Here is a 17228-nt window from a genome sequence, read left to right on the forward strand (position 1 = left end):
AAGTTTCCAGGTGTCCTCCACATTTCTCATTTCTTTCCTTTGTTTTTTAAAATATTTATTTATTTATTTTAAGAGACAGGATCTCTCACTCTATTGCCCAGGCTGTAGTGCGGTGGCATGATTACACCTCACTGCAGCCTTGACTTCCCAGGCTGAAGTGATTCTCCCATTTCAGTATCTGGAGTAGCTGGACTACAGGTGCTGTGTACACCACCACGCCTAAGTAATTTTTTTTTTTTAACTTTTGTAGAGATGGGGAATAGGGGGGTCTCTTTATGTTTCCTAGGCTGGTCTTAAACTCCTGGGCTCAAGCGATCCTCCCACCCCTGTCTCCTAAAACGTTGGGATTACAGGCATGAGACACTGTGCCTGACCAGCATTCTTTCCTTTGTACTCCTTAGTCTGAATATGGGTATAAACTATTAAAAATAACAAAATTATCCCTGAAGGCCAATCTTGATCTTACTCCTACACATTGAATTCATCCTGTAACAACTTTAAGATAAAGAAGTTCTGTCCTTTTCAATTTGCCTGCTTTTTTTTTTTGAGACGGAGTCTCGCTCTTTCGCCCAGGCCATAGTGCAGTGGCGCGATCTCGGCTCACTGCAAGCTCCACCTCCCGGGTTCACGCCATTCTCCTGCCTCAGCCTCCCGAGTAGCTGGGACTACAGGTGCCCGCCACCGTGCCTGGCTAATTTTTTGTATTTTTAGTAGAGACGGGGTTTCACCGTGTTAACCAGGATGGTCTCGATCTCCTGACCTCGTGATCTGCCCTCCTCGGCCTCCCAAAGTGCTGGGATTACAGGCGTGAGCCACCGCGCCTGGCCTTTTCTTTTCTTTTCTTTTCTTTTTTTGAGACAGTCTTGCTCTGTCGCACAGGCTAGAGTGCAGTGGGCGATCTCGGCTCACTGCAAGCTCCGCCTCCCGGGTTCACGACATTCTGCTGCCTCAGTCTCCCGAGTAGCTGGAACTACAGGCGCCCACCATCACGCCCGGCTAATTTTTGTGTGTGTGTTTTTAGTAGAGACGGGGTTTCACCGTGTTGGCCAGAATGGTCTCAATCTCTTGACCTCCTAATCCGCCCTCCTTGGCCTCCCAAAGTGCTGGGATTACAAGCGTCAGCCACCGCGCTCGGTTCAATTTGCCTGCTTTTCTACTGCAGTTTGGGTGATCTAGGCCTGAACATTACAGGACAGAATCCATCCCTGTCAGCAACTTCAATTGCTCCATTAGGATCTTCACTCTTAGGTTCTTATTTATTCATCCCAACATTAATTTAAAAAACAAACAGAAACAATATAAAAAAAGAAAAGAAAATCCAACAATTTGCAAATACCAACTACGGAGCATGAGATATGAAATAAAAGAAAAAAATTTTTTTTTTCTTTGGGACAGAGTTTTGCCCTTGTCGCCCAGGCTGGAGTGCAATGGCACAATCTCAGCTCACTGCAACCTCTGCCTCCCGGGTTTAACAGATTCTCCTGCCTCAGCCTCCCAAGTAGCTAGGATTACAGGCGTGCACCACCACACCCGGATCATTTTTGTATTTTTAGTAGAAACGGGGTTTCACCATGTTGGCCAGGCTTGTCTCGAACTCCTGACCTCAGGTGATCCACCGGCCTCGGCCTCCCAAAGTGCTGGGATTACAGGCGTGAGCCACCGTGCCTGGCCAAGAAAAAGCTTTTAACCGTATCAGCAGATACTGGTTTTGGGGTTTCTTTCGGGGTCACTTTACACCCCTGCCACCTCCTCCAGTACCAATTTCCCCACGGCCAAACACAGGGTAATGTGTAGGAACCTGAAAGCACGTCTCCGACCTCAGCTGCAAAACTGCGGAGTCCCGCACACCAGACTTTATATTCCAGCATTACCTCCCACCACTACATTTTTGCTTTTTTCCATCCTTACATTACCTTTACCACATTTTTGTTTTTCCCATAATTACATTAGATAAGGCACTGGCTAGACATGGTCTTTTATTAACTTGTTCTATTGGGAGCGGACGAGAAAAAAAAAAAGACGCACCCTAAAAATGTCTTCAGGTCCCAGGCATGTTTAGAAAAATACTTGAAGGCTCCTGTGGTGAGAGTGCTACCTGGTAGGGGCGTATGGACACACGCGGAGGGCAAGAAATGAATTTGGGTCTGGTGCCGAAACATCTTTCCACTGCTGTGATTTTGTTTTCTGGTCAGAGTAATAATGCTCGTTGTAAAATAAATAAATAAAAAATAAATAAAAAGGAAAAGGAAAATTCAGAGAAAATGAAAACAACTCGTAATCAACATGCTTTTTGCATGTGAGCTGCTCCCTTTGGGAGGGCAATGGAGAAGTGAGGACGCACTGGGTATCTGGCCGGGAACAGCCGGCAGTGGGTACACCCTGCCTGGTGGATTCGACCGGGGTTTGGGGGACCCGCCACCCAAGGGCCGAAGAGCAGGGCCGCCCTACGGGCGCTCCCATTTGGCCACCTGAGTGGCGACTTGGCGCCTTCCTCGGCGCAGCTCCGGGGTTCCGTCGTCCCGGTTTCCACTGGTCCCTTACGCAGAGACCAAAGCCAGCCACCTTCCCTCGTAACTATCCACCGACTGAAAATAGATTCTGAGTCCGCCCCCGCCCCTCCCCCCTTAAAATCCTCCCCACTCTTAAAATCCTCCCCTTTAAAGGGAGCCACCGGGTGACGCCGGGGGAGTTTGCGGAAGCGCTAACCGCGTTGGGGCCTAGGGCGGATCCCGTGATTGGGACAGGCCCCGCCCCCGGCTCCACTTCCCCCATTGTGTGAGCTGCTCGGGCCTAGGCCCCGCCCCCTCCGGAGGCCCGGCCCCTCCCCTTTTTCACCCCCCCCCCTTGGCTCATTTCCGGCCGCCGCCGCTACCGCTAGCCTGTAAGGAGGATTCGGCAGAGGGAAGAAACAACAGCCGCCATCTTGTTTGTGTGCTAGGCTGGGGGGGAGAGAGGGCGAGAGGGAGCAGGCGAGAGTGGGCAAGCGGAACGCCGGGCTGAGTGCTAACTGCGGGAGCCAGAGAGTGCGGAGGGGAGTCGGGTCGGAGAGAGGCGGCAGGGGCCGAGACAGTGGCAGGGGGCCCGGGGCGCACGGGCTGAGGCGACCCCCAGCCCCCTCCCGTCCGCACACACCCCCACCGCGGTCCCGGAGCCGGGCCGGCGTCGACGCCTAGGGGGGACCATTACATAACCCCGCGCCCCGCGGCGCCTTCGCCCGCCGCCGCGGGCGGCCCCGAGCGGAGCCCCGGGGGGCGGGCGCTCCCAGCACCTGGCCGCCGGCGGTGGGGGCCGTAGCAGCGGCCGTATTTATTTGTTTTCCGCGGGAAAGGAAGGCGAAGGAGGAGAGCGCGGCGCGAGGAGGGGCCGCCTGCGTCGCCGCCGGAGCGGGGCCTCCTCGGTGGGCTCCGCGTCGGCGCGGGCGTGCGGGCGGCGCTGCTCGGCCCGGCCCCCTCGGCCCTCTGGTCCGGCCAGCTCCGCTCCCGGCGTCCTTGCCGCGCCTCCGCCGGCCGCCGCGCGATGTGAGGCGGCGGCGGCGCCAGCCTGGCTCTCGGCTCGGGCGAGCTCTCTGCGGCCATTAGGGGCCGGTGCGGCGGCGGCGGCGCGGAGCGCGGCGGCAGGAGGAGGGTTCGGAGGGTGGGGGCGCAGGCCTGGGAGGGGGCACCGGGAGGAGGTGAGTGTCTCTTGTCGCCTCCTCCTCTCCCCCCTTTTCGCCCCCGCCTCCTTGTGGCGATGAGAAGGAGGAGGACAGCGCCGAGGAGGAAGAGGCTGATGGCGGCGGCGGAGCTCCGAGAGACCTCGGCTGGGCAGGGGCCGGCCGTGGCGGGCCGGGGACTGCGCCTCTAGAGCCGCGAGTTCTCGGGAATTCGCCGCAGCGGACGCGCTCGGCGAATTTGTGCTCCTGTGCCCTCCTCCGGGCTTGGGCCCAGGCCCGGCCCCTCGCACTTGCCCTTACCTTTTCTATCGAGTCCGCATCCCTCTCCAGCCACTGCGACCCGGCGAAGAGAAAAAGGAACTTCCCCCACCCCCTCGAGTGCCGTCGGAGCCCCCCAGCCCACCCCTGGGTGCGGGGCGGGGACCCCGGGCCGAAGAAGAGATTTCCTGAGGATTCTGGTTTTCCTCGCTTATATCTCCGAAAGAATTAAAAATGGCCGAGAATGTGGTGGAACCGGGGCCGCCTTCAGCCAAGCGGCCTAAACTCTCATCTCCGGCCCTCTCGGCGTCCGCCAGCGATGGCACAGGTTAGTTTCGGCAGCCCCGGCCTTCCACGTTCCCTTTAATCTTTTCTACTCGGTGCGCCTTTATTCTTCCATTTTTTTTTTCTTCCTTTCTCTCTAGTTCTCTGCCTCTTAATTAATTTTAAAGGTATTTGAATGAGCTGGTCGAAGACGTCCAGTAACCCAACCATTTTTTTGCCTCCTAATACATTGGTTGCAACACTATGTCATATCGGTGTGTGTTCTGGAATTAGAGCTCGTAAGTGGGTGCTGTATAGAAGTGGCCTGTATTGTTGCTCCTATGCAGTTTAATTTGGGAAATGCCAGTGCATTTGTGTGTAAGAGCTCCTGTGCAATTTAAGTTTCATTTTTTTTGTTCTTGGCAAATGAATTTCGAATCCTTTCTCCTTACTGTACTTACTGTGTTTACTTTCTACTCTTTTCAAGATTTTCTCTCCTTTGTAGAATATTTTCTGTTGAGGAATAGGGTGTAAAAAAATCGTGATTTTGTGTATGCGAGGTCCAAGATTTCAGGTTAGAGGTGAAGTTTAACAATTCTTTTATCTTACCTACCATTCTTAGCTTTTTTTCTTTTTCTTCTTATTTGCTTTAAGAATCAATATGGAGCGCAGTTCATTTCGTATCTCCCAGTTCTTTGGTGTGAGACCAAAATGTCTGAAACTCTGGGTTTTTAGGTTGGGATAACAGGGGCATGTTCTTTGCAGTTTGCAGTCACTTTCTCATTTTAGGGGAAATAAAAAAGATAAACAATTTTGTGGAGTTACGTACCTGGAAATCAAGGTTAGAAGTTGAAAGAGTTCCAATCATGAACTACAAACATGAACTGATTGTACAAAAGTTTAAAATGTGCATTAGGTTTGGTGTTTATGTGTGTGTCTTTGTCTTTTTACACTTTTAAACATACTTGGAGATCAAGATTTTCGTTTAAAAGCTTTACGGATTCTTTAGTTCATTCAGTTGTGGACTAGCCCCTTTGTCAGAAGTTCAGGGAGACTTCTTCCATCATCCTTTCATTCTTTTCTTACAGTTAGTTTAAATGGTGTTATCCTGATGGGTAAGGACCTTTTCTTTGCTGGGATAATGAAGATGAAGAATGGCTGGCCATCTGACAGTCCACAAGATGTTCCCTTTTACTACGGAGCATCTCTTTAACTCCCTGAGAGCAGGCTCAGCGTCATCCCTCCATCTGCCAGTGAGAGTGCATAATGGAGTTAAATGTACCCTTTGAGTTTGTAGAGAACTTCGAGAGCATGTTTCTAAATAGGCTTCATTTCAGAGGGTGAAAATGGGAAGACAGAGCTAATGCTTTGAATTCGTTGCTTTTATAAGAAAGATGTGAAATGAATTTAAGTTAACCTGCAAAAATTGAGAAGTAGGAATCTTGCAGAGTTCCTCTACCTAAGGCTTGTAACATTGATTATGCATGAACTTTGATCTGTACCTATTCTATGAAGGTACTGTAGTCTCCAGGGATTTTTTTAGCTGGTTTTTTCCTTCAGAATTCATACACATACACAAACGTCGTTGTATTCCTTTGCACCTACTAAAGTGCCATTCAGAAAGATTTTTTAGATCATCTTTAGACACTTAATCACCTGTAGATTTTTGTGGTGTTTCTTTAGTATTTGTGTAATGTGGTAGTTTTTGCTTTTTAGTTTTGGTGTAACGTGGTAGTCGATTTTACATTGGAGTTAGCCAGTGACTTGGAACGTAGGGGAAACTTTTTAATGTACTTTGAGTAGTCCTGATTTGAGCAGCTTCGTCTTGGAGCTGTATTTTTTAAATACTTTTTGTTCAGGTGTGCTACTACTTTCTCCATGTCGGTCTGTTTTGCTACTTGAAATATCTGAATAATTACAAGAGTTTTAAATGTATCAGGTGGGCTTTTATAGTTTTAAAAAAAACCTTCAACATTGAGATTAATTCATTCACTCATAATACTAAGAGTTTATCTTAGTTACTTTTCTAAATTTTGTAATGAGGGTTAACTTTACCCTCCTCTCCAAATCAAGATTCTACTCCAGGAATTCTTTGGTGTACGGTTTTTAATTGTAACCAGTCTGGGTTTGGGGGAGGGGAGAAGTAAGTATAAAGAAAATACTGTCTCTCTGTGAACTTACTTCAAGTTGGGTACCATTATAATTTTTTTTTTTTTTTTTTTTGAGGTGGAGTCTCGCTCTGTCACCCAAGCTGGAGTGCAGTGGTGCGATCTCACTACAAGCTCTGCCTCCTGGGTTAAAGCAGTTGTGTCTCAGCCTCCTTAGTAGCTGGGACTACAGGCGCAGACCACCACGCCTGGCTGATTTTTCTATTTTTAGTTGAGACGGGATTTCACCATATTGGTCAGGCTGGTCTCGAACTCCTGTCCTCAAGTGATCCACCCACCTTGGCCTCCTGAAGTGCTGGGATTACAGGTATGAGCCGCCCGGCCAGAGGTACCATTATATCTTGAATTTTTTTTTTTTTTTTTTTTTTTTTTTTTTGGGCATTCTGCAGTTTGTGATATGTTTGCAGGTAACTTTTATTGGAGGCACATCACCTCTTAAAACTTTTAAGTTTCAAACTTGTAACTTTTGATTTTTGAGTTGTCACTTGGATATTTTATAAATGTGAAAGAAAATTATTTCTTGATATTATGGTTTTTGTCTAGAACTGGTTGAAATAAGCCCAAAATTCTAGTGCCTACAAACTTTTTTTTTTTTGAAGTGATTTAGGCTTGCAAATCTCGTGGTGTAAATATATCCACCAAGAGCGTTCTAATGTCAGCTTTAAAGAAAAGAAAACTGGAATCCAATGGGATGACATGCTAAAGTGTTACAAATCAAATTAGTACTTAAGTCTCAACCTTTGAATTTCTGTTTAATACTCAAATTTTCTTCTAAAAAATTTCCAGGTTGATTCAAATAACTTAGGTTAAACTCAACTTTTACGTGTTGGGATGGAGAAGAGAAGACTTATTTGTAGCCTTCACACCTTTATGTTCCTGTTTCAGTATTTGCATTTGATCCATTGAAATTTTTATTTCGTTTGGTATGGTTAGGGTAAAACAAATTATTTGAGAAATGACATTTTGTTCTCTCTCTCCCTCCAAAAAAAAAAAAAAAAGATTGTGAAAGCCACTTGTAAACTTTTTTTGTAAAAATGACCAAAAGACTAGAAAAGTGAATGTTAGGCAAATCCTGGAAATATCTTTTGGAGCTGTTTCTGATCATCTGAGTGATGGAAATGATGAGGGTCATTTGTTGTCTTCATTACTTGGTGAACATGTTTTGTCACTGCTTCGTAAATGCTTAATGCCATATGCACTTAAAAAGCACCTGGAAAGATAGGATTTTAGGATCTGGCATATAATTAAGTAGGGTAAAGATCCTTCTGGTCTTGGTACAGTTTTGTGGCCCTGGGTTTTGTGCTTTTTTGTTTTTTGGGTTTTTCCCCCATTTCAAAGACACAGGGTAGATAGTGTGTAAAGTATACCTGCCTTTTGACCAGTAGATTAATGTACACAGTGGAGAAGTGGTAAGGATTTTTAAAATGTCAGCTCTACTTTTTTTTTTTTTTTTTTTTTTTTTTTTGAGACAGAGGTTTACTCTTGTTGCCCAGGCTGGAGTGCAGTAGCGTGATCTTGGCTCACTGCAACCTCCACCTCCCAGGTTCAAGCGATTCTCTGCTTCAGCCTCCTCAGTAGCTGGGATTGCAGGTGTCGACAACCATGCCCAGCTTAGTTTTGTATTTTTTAGTAGAGACAGTATTTCACCATTTTGGCCAGGCTGGTCTTGAACTCCTGACCTCAGGTGATCCACCCGCCTCAGCCTCCCAAAGTGCTGGGAATACAGGCGTGAGCCACCACGCCCGGCTGTCAGCTCTACTTTCTTAAAATGCCATTGTGTTAGTGGTTCGTCATCCTAACCAAAACATTTTGATCAAGACCATTTATTTTCCAGCTCTGTAACTTGTGATATGCTATATTTTATTTTATTTTGGCCTGAATGTTTACATAAGAGTTTGCTTCTGGAGTCTTGCAGATATAGCTCCTTGATTTAGTGAGGCATTGCTCTCCTCAGTGTTAAATTGCAAAACATTTTACTAAAGTGCCTTAAATTTTTCTGGCAATTATACTCAAGGCCTTGTAAGTTCATTTATAGGACTTCAAGAAGGTTGTCTCTGGTTGATAGTGAGATAAAGTGACTTTTAAGTTGTAAATCTTCAATGCGTTATAATATGGGTGTCTTATTCCAGCAGGAGTTCATCTTCTATAGCAGAGGTTGGAATTGTATTGGCATGTCCAGTGAATGGATAATAGGAAGGAGGGAGGAAAGAGTTTCTGCCTTGGTGGCCTTTTGGCATTATTTTGTGTTTTTCTTTGCTTTTCTATCTCCTCTTTAGTCTATTTTAAAAAAAAACAAAAAAATGGAAACAGTTGAAAATTAATGCAGAGTGGTATTTGTAGGAACATTAAGTGGTAAATAGGAAAGAGAAAAAAGAGTAGGAAGAATGTGGCAGATACAAGTGGGAGTGTAAAATACTTTTTCCTGGTGTATTTACAAAAACAATTTGAGAGTTATTCTGCGAATTCATATACCCAGCAATTAATGGAAAACTAAAAGATGCTACTTTTATGTTTGTCCACATTTTAGGGTTTCCTCCTTTGAAGATTTCTAAAGTTGAATTTTTTTTTAAGTGAGGCAAGCAGTAAAATTAATGGGCAAATGAAACCAATTATACCAAGTCTAAAATTTTTCTTTTTCTTTTTTTTTTTTGAGGCAGAGTCTCACTTTGTAGCTGGGACTACAGGCACCCGCCACCATGCCCGGCTAATTTTTTATATTTTTAGTAGATACGGGGTTTCACCATGTTGGCCAGGATGGTCTCGATCTCCTGACTTTGTGAACCGCCCATTTCGGCCTCCCAAAGTGCTGGGATTACAGGCGTGAGCCACCGTACCCGGCTAAAAATTTTTTTTTTTTTAAATTATACTTTAAGTTTTAGGATACATGTGCACAATGTGCAGGTTTGTTAACATATGTATACATGTGTCATGTTGGTGTGCTGCACCCATTAACTCGTCATTTAGCATTAGGTATATCTTCTAATGCTATCCCTCTCCCCTCCCCCCTAAAAAATTTTTTAACATTGAACTTCACGTGATTTTTTTTCACTTAGTAGACGGTAGTTTCATTCTGAAATTTTAATGGGAAATTACTGGTCACTTTCCCAGAAACATTTAAGAGGATAAATAATAATTGAGGTGTTAAGCCTCTTCTGAGCAATTTGGATATAATTTGTTTTTAGATATAGATTCTTTTTTATAAATGTCCCAAAGCAATTAGAAGTAATCTTTTTTTTTTTTTTGAGACAGTCTCACTCTGTCGCCCAGGCTGGAGTGCAGTGGCGCCATCTCGGCTCACTGCAAGCTCTGCCTCCTGGGTTCAAGCCATTCTCCTGCCTCAGCCTCCCAAGTAGCTGGGACTACAGGCGCCTGCCACCACACCCGGCTAATTTTTTGCATTTTTAGTAGAGACGGGGTTTCACCGTGTTAGCAAGGATGGTCTTGATACCCTGACCTCGTGATCCGCCCACCTCAGCCTCCCAAAGTGCTGGGACTGCAGGCGTGAGCCACCGCGCCTGGCCCTAGAAGTAATTTTGTTGAGAGAGACAGAGTAAAACTAAAAGTACTGAAAAGAGTAAGAGAGTAGCTAAGAGAATGAGTATTGGAGTCAGACTGCTAGAGTTCATATCCCAGACTTGTATTTATTAACTGTGAACTTTGGGCCAAATACTTAACCTGGCTCAACCTCCTCACATTTATTCCTAACCACAACCCTGTAAGGTGGGTACCCACCTTATAGGAATCCACCTTACTTACCCACCTTACAGGATTGTGGTTAGGAATAAATGAGAATTCTCTTTATCAGATGTTTAGGACTATGCTTGCTTCTGTGTAGTATGTGTTCATCGTTAACTGTTTTTAACTTTACTGCTAAATATATCGGAAGGAAAGCAGTGGTAGATGGTTTGGGGATTGTTTTGTTTTTTTGATTTGCAACGAAGTCTTGCTCTGTTGCCCAAGCTGGAGTACAGTGGCGTGATCTCGGCCTACGGCAACCTCCGTCTCCCGGCTTCAAGTGATTCTCCTGCTCAGCCTCCGGAGTAGCTGGGACTACAGCTGCGCACCACCATGCCCAGCTAATTTTTGTATTTTTAGTAGAGACAGGGTTTCACTGTGTTGGTCAGGCTGGTCTTGAAGTCCTGACCTCGTGATCCACCCACCTCAGCCTCCCAAAATGTTGGGATTACAGGCATGAGCCACCGCGCCCGGTCTGTTTTTGTTTTGTTTTTAGTGGATATACAGTAGTCCCCCCTTATCCTTGGGGGATACATTCCAAGATCTCCAGTGGATACCTGAAACCCTGGATAGTAGTGAACATAATTTCATCAGTCAGAACACGTTTCTGTCCGTGTCTTCCACACAGATTTAATGCCTTTTCCATCTTAACTAATCACTTGTCATGCACTGTGGCTGTGATGTTTGCAGTTTGAGGTGCAACAGCAAAACTATCACGAATTTTTTTCCTTCACAATTTCACGTATAGATTTGATCTTTGCAATCTGAGCATACAATTTTTTTTCGTTCCTTATTAAGTCAAGAACTTTAACCTTTAAGCAATTTACAGCTTCTCTTTGGCATATCCAAATAGCTGTCATTGCTACTTTTGGACTTAGGGACTGTCATTAAGTAAAATAAGGGTTACTTAAAACTGAAGCACTGCCCTGCCCCATAGTCAATCTGACAATCTGATAACTGAGATGGCTACTAAGTGACAAATGGCTGGTAGTTTATACAGGTGAATACATTAGACCCAGGGGAGATTCACTACCCGGTCAGGTGAGATTTCATCGGGCTACTCAGAATGGCGCACAGTTTAAAACATTGTTGTGGCTCATGCCTGTAATCCTGGCACTTTGGGAGATTGAGGCAGGAGGATTGCTTGAGGCCAGGCATTCAAGACCAGCCTGGGCAATGTAGTGAGACCCCCCCACCCCCCCCACCATCTCTAGAAAAAAAAATTTTTTTAATCAGCAAGGCATGATGGCATGCATCTGTAGTCCTAGCTTCTTGGGAGGCTTAAGGTGTGAGGATCCCTTGAGCCCAGGAGTTTTGAGGTTACAGTGAGCTATGATCACACCACTGCACACTCCTGCCTGGGTGACAAAGCAAGACTCTGTTTCTATAACAACAAAAATTAGTGTTTATTTCTGCAGTTTTCTTTGCAATATTTTTGTACCACAGGTGTCTGAAATGGCAGAAAATGAAACGGGATAAGGATGAACTACTGTATAGATAGACTGGATAAAGAGAAAGCCAAGTGCATGATGTTCATAGAGGAGTCTTAAGAGTAAGCCTTATGTCATCTATCCAAATGTTGTTTTCTAGGAGTATAAGAATATAGGAACAGAGCTTAAAATAGGAAAATACTGTACAGTTAGCCTTCCATATCTGAGGGTTCCGTGTTTGTGGAGTCAGCCACGGATTGAAAATATTTAGGGGAAAAAATCCAGGTTGCATCTGTACTGTACATGTACAGACTTTATTTTCTTGTCATTATTCCCTAAACAATACAATGTAACAACTATTTATGTTGCATTTACACTGCATTAGGTATTGTAAATAATCCAGAAAGAATTCAAAGTATATGGGTGGGTGTGTGTAGGTTATATGCAAATACTACATGTCCCTTTATATCAGGGACTGGAGCATCCTCAGATTTTGGTATCTGCAGTGGAGGGAGTGGATTCTGGAACCAATTCCCAGCAGATACCAAGGGACAACTATATACCAAGGGACAACCATATATATACATACATACATATATATATATATATATGTATGTATGTATATATATGTATGTATGTATATATATATGTATGTATATACATATACACACACATCATCATGTAAGATGTCTTGTATACGTAAGTAATTGAAATGAAAATCAGCAGATAGTTAAGGCGTAATGAGAAAATGGAAAACATTGTTCTTGTTAGAAATGTTCAAGAATGGTTTCTTGATAAAGAACTGTGTTAAGCATAATTTTTTCTTTCTTCTTTTTAGATACATAGTCTCACTCTGTTTCCTAGACAGGAGTGCAGTGGTGCAGTCTTGGCTCACTGTAGCCTCCATCTCCTGGGTTCAAGCGATTCTCCTGCCTCAACCTCCCAAGTAGCTGGGATTACAGGCACCTGCCACCATGCCTGGCTAATGTTTGTAGTTTTAGTAGAGATGGGGTTTCACCATGTTGGCCAGGTTGGTCTCGAACTCCTGACTTCAGTCTGCCCACCTCGGCCTCCCAAAGTGCTGGTATTAGAGGTGGGAGCCACAGTGCCTGGCCAGTTAAGCATAATTTTTTCTATTTTTCATTTTCTTATGTGGATCTTTTTGTTTGTTTGTTTGTTTGTTTTTGAGACAGAGTCTAGCTCTGTCACCCAGGCTAGAGTGCAGTGACACGATCTTGGCTCACTGCCAGCTCTGCCTCCCGGGTTCATGCCATTCTCCTGCCTCAGCCTCCTGAGTGGCTGAGACTACAGGCACCTGCCACCACGCCCGGCTAATTTTTTGTATTTTTAGTAGAGATGGGGTTTCACCATTTTAGCCAGGATGGTCTCAATCTCCTGACCTCATAATCCACCCTTCTCAGCCTCCCAAAATGCTGGGATTACAGGGGTGAGCCACCGTGCCCAGCCACCTGGGTCTTAAAGAATAAATTTTCTTGAGATGGAGTCTTGCTGTGTTGCCGAGGCTGAAGTTATCCTCCTGCTTCAGCCTCATGAGTAGCTGGGATTGCAGACATGAGCCACTATGCCTGCCTCTAAGAAACTTTCTTATAAAGGAGGAAGAAGAAAAGTAGGAGCAGTGCAGTGCTCCAAAGAATTTTTTTACAACACTTAAGGAAGAACTACCTTTTACTTGTAGCACTAGAGACTCTGTTTCAAAGAATGCACAAAGAATACTTACCCTTATTACTTGTAAGATACTCTCATTTTTTTTCCTTTCTTTTTTTTTAGTACTGGTTGCAGCCTACTATATTGATTTTTATGACCCACTGTTGGCTTGTGAGCCATAATTTGAAGAATACTGGCATAGAAGAGTTGACAAGATGGCAGTTATTCTGTATTAGGCCAACATTTTCTGTATGCTAGGCACTTATCCTCTGTACATTGTTCTTTCTTTCCTTCCTGGAGTTTATAGATAAGGGAAGAAGACTGGCATTCACTGAGTCTGGTGTGATCAGCATTGTATTTGGGAAGTACGTATATAGTGGGAGGAACAGGAGGACCTAACCCAGTAGTTACTCTGGTGGCTGTCTTTGAGGAATTGTGTCTGATTTTGGGATCTCACAGGTAGAGATAGGATTAGTAAAAATGAGCCCAGGCTAGAAAGGAGACTGTGTGAGGCCAGAGTATATCCTGTTCTGGGAACCTATGAGTACTATCTGACTGGTAGGATAGCCAAAAACTTGACTGTAGAGGTGAGCAAGGGGGCCAATCATGGAGGGCTTATAATACAGGAATTTAGACTTTCCATTTTACCCGTTTAATGGATGGGGCAGAATTGTGCTTTAGGCAGTTAAGTAAAAGGAGGAATAATCTGGGAAGAAGCAGGGAAAAACAGGAGGCAGAGAGACCAGTGAAACAGCTGTTTTAGGGTTCCAGCCACCCTTAACACAGAAGATGGAAAGAAGTGGAAAGATTTGAGGGAAGATGGATGGTCAGCAGAACTTCGTGATTGATTAGAAGTTAGGTAGTAAGATGGATAAATCAAGGATAATTCCCAAGTTTAAAGTTTGAGCAACTTGATGGGTGATGATTTGTTTATTATTTATTTATTTATTTTGAGACAATCTCTGTCCCAGGTTGGAGTGCAGTGGTGGGATTTCAGCTCACTGCAACTTCCGCCTCCTGGGTTCAAGCGATTCTCATGCCTCAGCCTCCCAAGTAGCTGGGACTACAGGCATCCACCACCACGCCTGGCTAATTTTTGCATTTTTAGTAGAGATGGGGTTTCACCGTGTTGATCAGGCTGGTCTCGAACTCCTGGCCTCAAGTGATCTGCTCGCCTTGGCCTCCCAGAAGTGCTGGGATTACAGGCATAATTATGCCTAGCTGGATAATTATTTAATAAATTGGGGAGCATAGGAAGCATAGTATTTGTGAAGTGGGTAGGCAGGTGTGATGGGGGTAGTGATGTTACATTTGGGGCATTTTGAAGTTGTGTGGTTCTTCTGAGTTGAGCAGGCAGTCACTCTTTTCATTTGCTGCACCTTTATCTCATTTTAGCCAACAGACATTGAATACCTACCAAGTCTTAGGCATTTGCAATGTAAAGACAAATTAAGGTGCCTTCTGCTGTCAAAGACTTTAGAGATACAGTGGGGTTGGTATACATGTCCACACAGTTTTCCCATAAGTTATGCTTTAAAGGTTTTTTAAATGTTCTGTATAAAGGCAGGGGATAGTGGTTGCTTTTGACAGAGTAGGTTTGGAGCATTGATGGAAAACTTCATGGAGAAAATGTATATTTGAACAGGGTTGGTGGAAATTAAAGTAACATACCTTAGAAGTAGGGAAAGTTGGTGGAAGGGTTTTTCAGATGAAGCTAACATGGTTCTGATGTGGCTAGAATATACGCTGTGTGATAGGGTTTTTCATGGGAGAGAGATGGGAAAGGATGTTGGGGTTCTATTGTGGAAAGAGAAATATGCTAAGGAATTTGCCATTTATCTTAGCATCAGGATAAGAATTGTATGAGCAGGGGAGTGACATGGTTGAGGAAAAACTAATTCTGGTAACACTGTACAGAGCAGCAGTAGGTAGAACCTATGGCAGGAAGACTAGGAGTATGTTATTTACCTCTTTTGAAATGAGCTTGTCATTTGCCTTGGAGGTTTTTGGTAAATTGTAATTAACAAACTGAATTGTTTATTTTGTTCAAGATCCATGTTTGGTTTGCCAGTTGTTATAAATGTAGAAAGTATACCAGATACCAACTTACAAACCATTCACTCTCCCTGTTATTTACAGATATGCAAGGGTTTTTTTTGATTTTGTTTTAGTTTTGTTTTTAAAGGGTATGTTTCTCCATCTAGGATTCCCTATAGGCCTTCCCTTGTAACAAATCTCAAGGTTTGCTCAAAATCAAGAAATGTTCGGTGACAGTTAAGTTAGCACACAATTTAAGCTTACTATAAAACATGCCCTTGAGTTGATTCTTAAGGTGGGATTTTAATAAATAATAGTGTCTTCATCATGTAGTTTGTTTTTTTTTTTTTTTCATACAGAGTCTTGCTCTGTTGCCCAGGCTGGAGTGCAGTGGCATGATCTTGGCTCACTGCAACCTCCGCCTCCCCGGTTCAAGTGATTTTCCTGCCTCAGCCTCCCAAGTAGCTAGGATTACAGGCGCCCGCCACCACACCCAGCTAATTTTTGTATTTTTAGTAGACACAGGGTTTTGCCATGTTGGCCAGGCTGACCTCGAACTCCTGACCTCAGGCAGTCCGCCTGCCTCAGCCTCCCAAAGTGCTGGGGTTACAGGCGTGAGCCACCATGCCCGGCCTCATGTAGTTATTTTCATAAGAAGTGTCACTATATTAATACATTGAAAAAGAGCAAGGTGAATTGTCAAAGTGAATTTTCTAAACATGGCCCCAGGTCACATTCTTGATCAATTAAAGCACTTCATCTCTTTAAAATTCAAGACTTAAGGCTGGGCGCAGTGGTCTACACCTGTAATCCCAGCACTTCAGGAGGCTGAGGCAGGTGGATCACTTGAGGTCAGGAATTCAAGACCAGCCTGGCCAGCATGGTGAAACCGCATCTCTACTAAAAATACAAAAATTAGCTGGGCATGGCCCGGCGCGGTGGCTCACGCCTGTCATCCCAGCACTTTGGGAGGCCGAGACGGGCGGATCACGAGGTCAGGAGATTGAAACCATCCTGGGTAATACAGTGTAACCCCGTCTCTACTAAAAATACAAAAAAATTAGCCGCGGTGTAACACCGTCTCTACTAAAAATACAAAAAAATTAGCCAGGCTTAGTGGTGGGCGCCTGTAGTCCCAGCTACTCAGGAGGCTGAGGCAGGAGAATGGCGTGAACCCGTAGTGGCGGGCACCTGTAGTCCCAGCTACTCAGGAGACTGAGGCAGGAGAATGGTGTGAACCCAGGGGGCGGAGCTTGCAGTGAGCCGAGATCGTGCCACTGCACTCCAGCCTGGGTGACAGAGCGAGACTCCGTCTCAGAAAAAAAAAAAAAAAGCCGGGTGTGGTGGCAGGCGCCTGTAGTCCCAGCTACTCGGGAGGCTGAGGCAAGGGAATCTCTTGAACCCGGGAGGCGGAGGTTGCCATGAGCTGAGATTGCACCTGGGCCACGAGAGCGAAACTGCAAAAAAAAAAAAAAATTCAAGATTGAAATGTGTTGGGTTGGTTGGTTTGTTTGTTTGTTTGAGATGGAGTCTCACTCTGTCATCCAGGCTGGAGTGCAGTGGTGCGGTCTCGGCTCACTGCAGCCTGTGCCTCCCGGGTTCAAGTGATTCTCCTGCCTCAGCCTCCCTAGTAGCTGGGACTACAGGCACATGCCACCACAGCCAGCTAATTTTTGTATTTTTAGTAGAGATGGGGTTTCACTATGTTGGCCAGGCTGGTCTTGAACTCCTGACCTCATGATCCACCTGCCTCAGCCTCCCAAAGTGCTGGGATTATAGGCGTGAGCCACCACCCCTGGCATGTTGGGGTTTAAGAAGAATAAACTTCAAGTTAATCTCTTCCCAAAGTATAAGTATACCTTTTGATGTCATGATAGCAGGACCATGTTAAGAGTACATATTTTGAAATTTGCTTGCACTTTTGCCCTTTCACTCTATTGGATTTCAAAATTCAACAACTATCAGCATTCGTAGCTATGTAATCCTGTATAATTATCATCTTTTATCCAAATTTGTATA

At 44.8% G+C, this 17228-nt stretch overlaps 1 protein-coding gene and 1 long non-coding RNA gene across 5 annotated transcripts in view; one reads left to right on the top strand and one right to left on the bottom strand.

Moving 5' to 3' along the window:
• The first annotated feature begins 3943 nt into the window (after window positions 1-3943).
• The window catches only part of EP300 (E1A binding protein p300), an 89008-nt gene continuing 75723 nt past the window's right edge, over window positions 3944-17228 (top strand). For all 4 annotated transcript variants that reach the window (XM_054543514.2, XM_009234416.4, XM_054543515.2 and 1 more), the window contains exon 1: window positions 3944-4238. In XM_054543514.2, the coding sequence (XP_054399489.2) occupies window positions 4145-4238 (94 nt within the window). In that variant the 5' untranslated portion in view covers window positions 3944-4144. The remainder of the gene's footprint in view (window positions 4239-17228) is intronic.
• Window positions 8160-17228, bottom strand: part of LOC129052675 (uncharacterized) — a 99278-nt gene continuing 90209 nt past the window's right edge. Inside the window, exon 5 of the long non-coding RNA XR_008517782.2 lies at window positions 8160-8619. This is a non-coding gene — a long non-coding RNA (uncharacterized LOC129052675). The remainder of the gene's footprint in view (window positions 8620-17228) is intronic.

The sequence above is a fragment of the Pongo abelii genome, chromosome 23 (assembly GCF_028885655.2).
Source record: "Pongo abelii isolate AG06213 chromosome 23, NHGRI_mPonAbe1-v2.0_pri, whole genome shotgun sequence".
NCBI classification, from domain to species: domain Eukaryota; kingdom Metazoa; phylum Chordata; class Mammalia; order Primates; family Hominidae; genus Pongo; species Pongo abelii.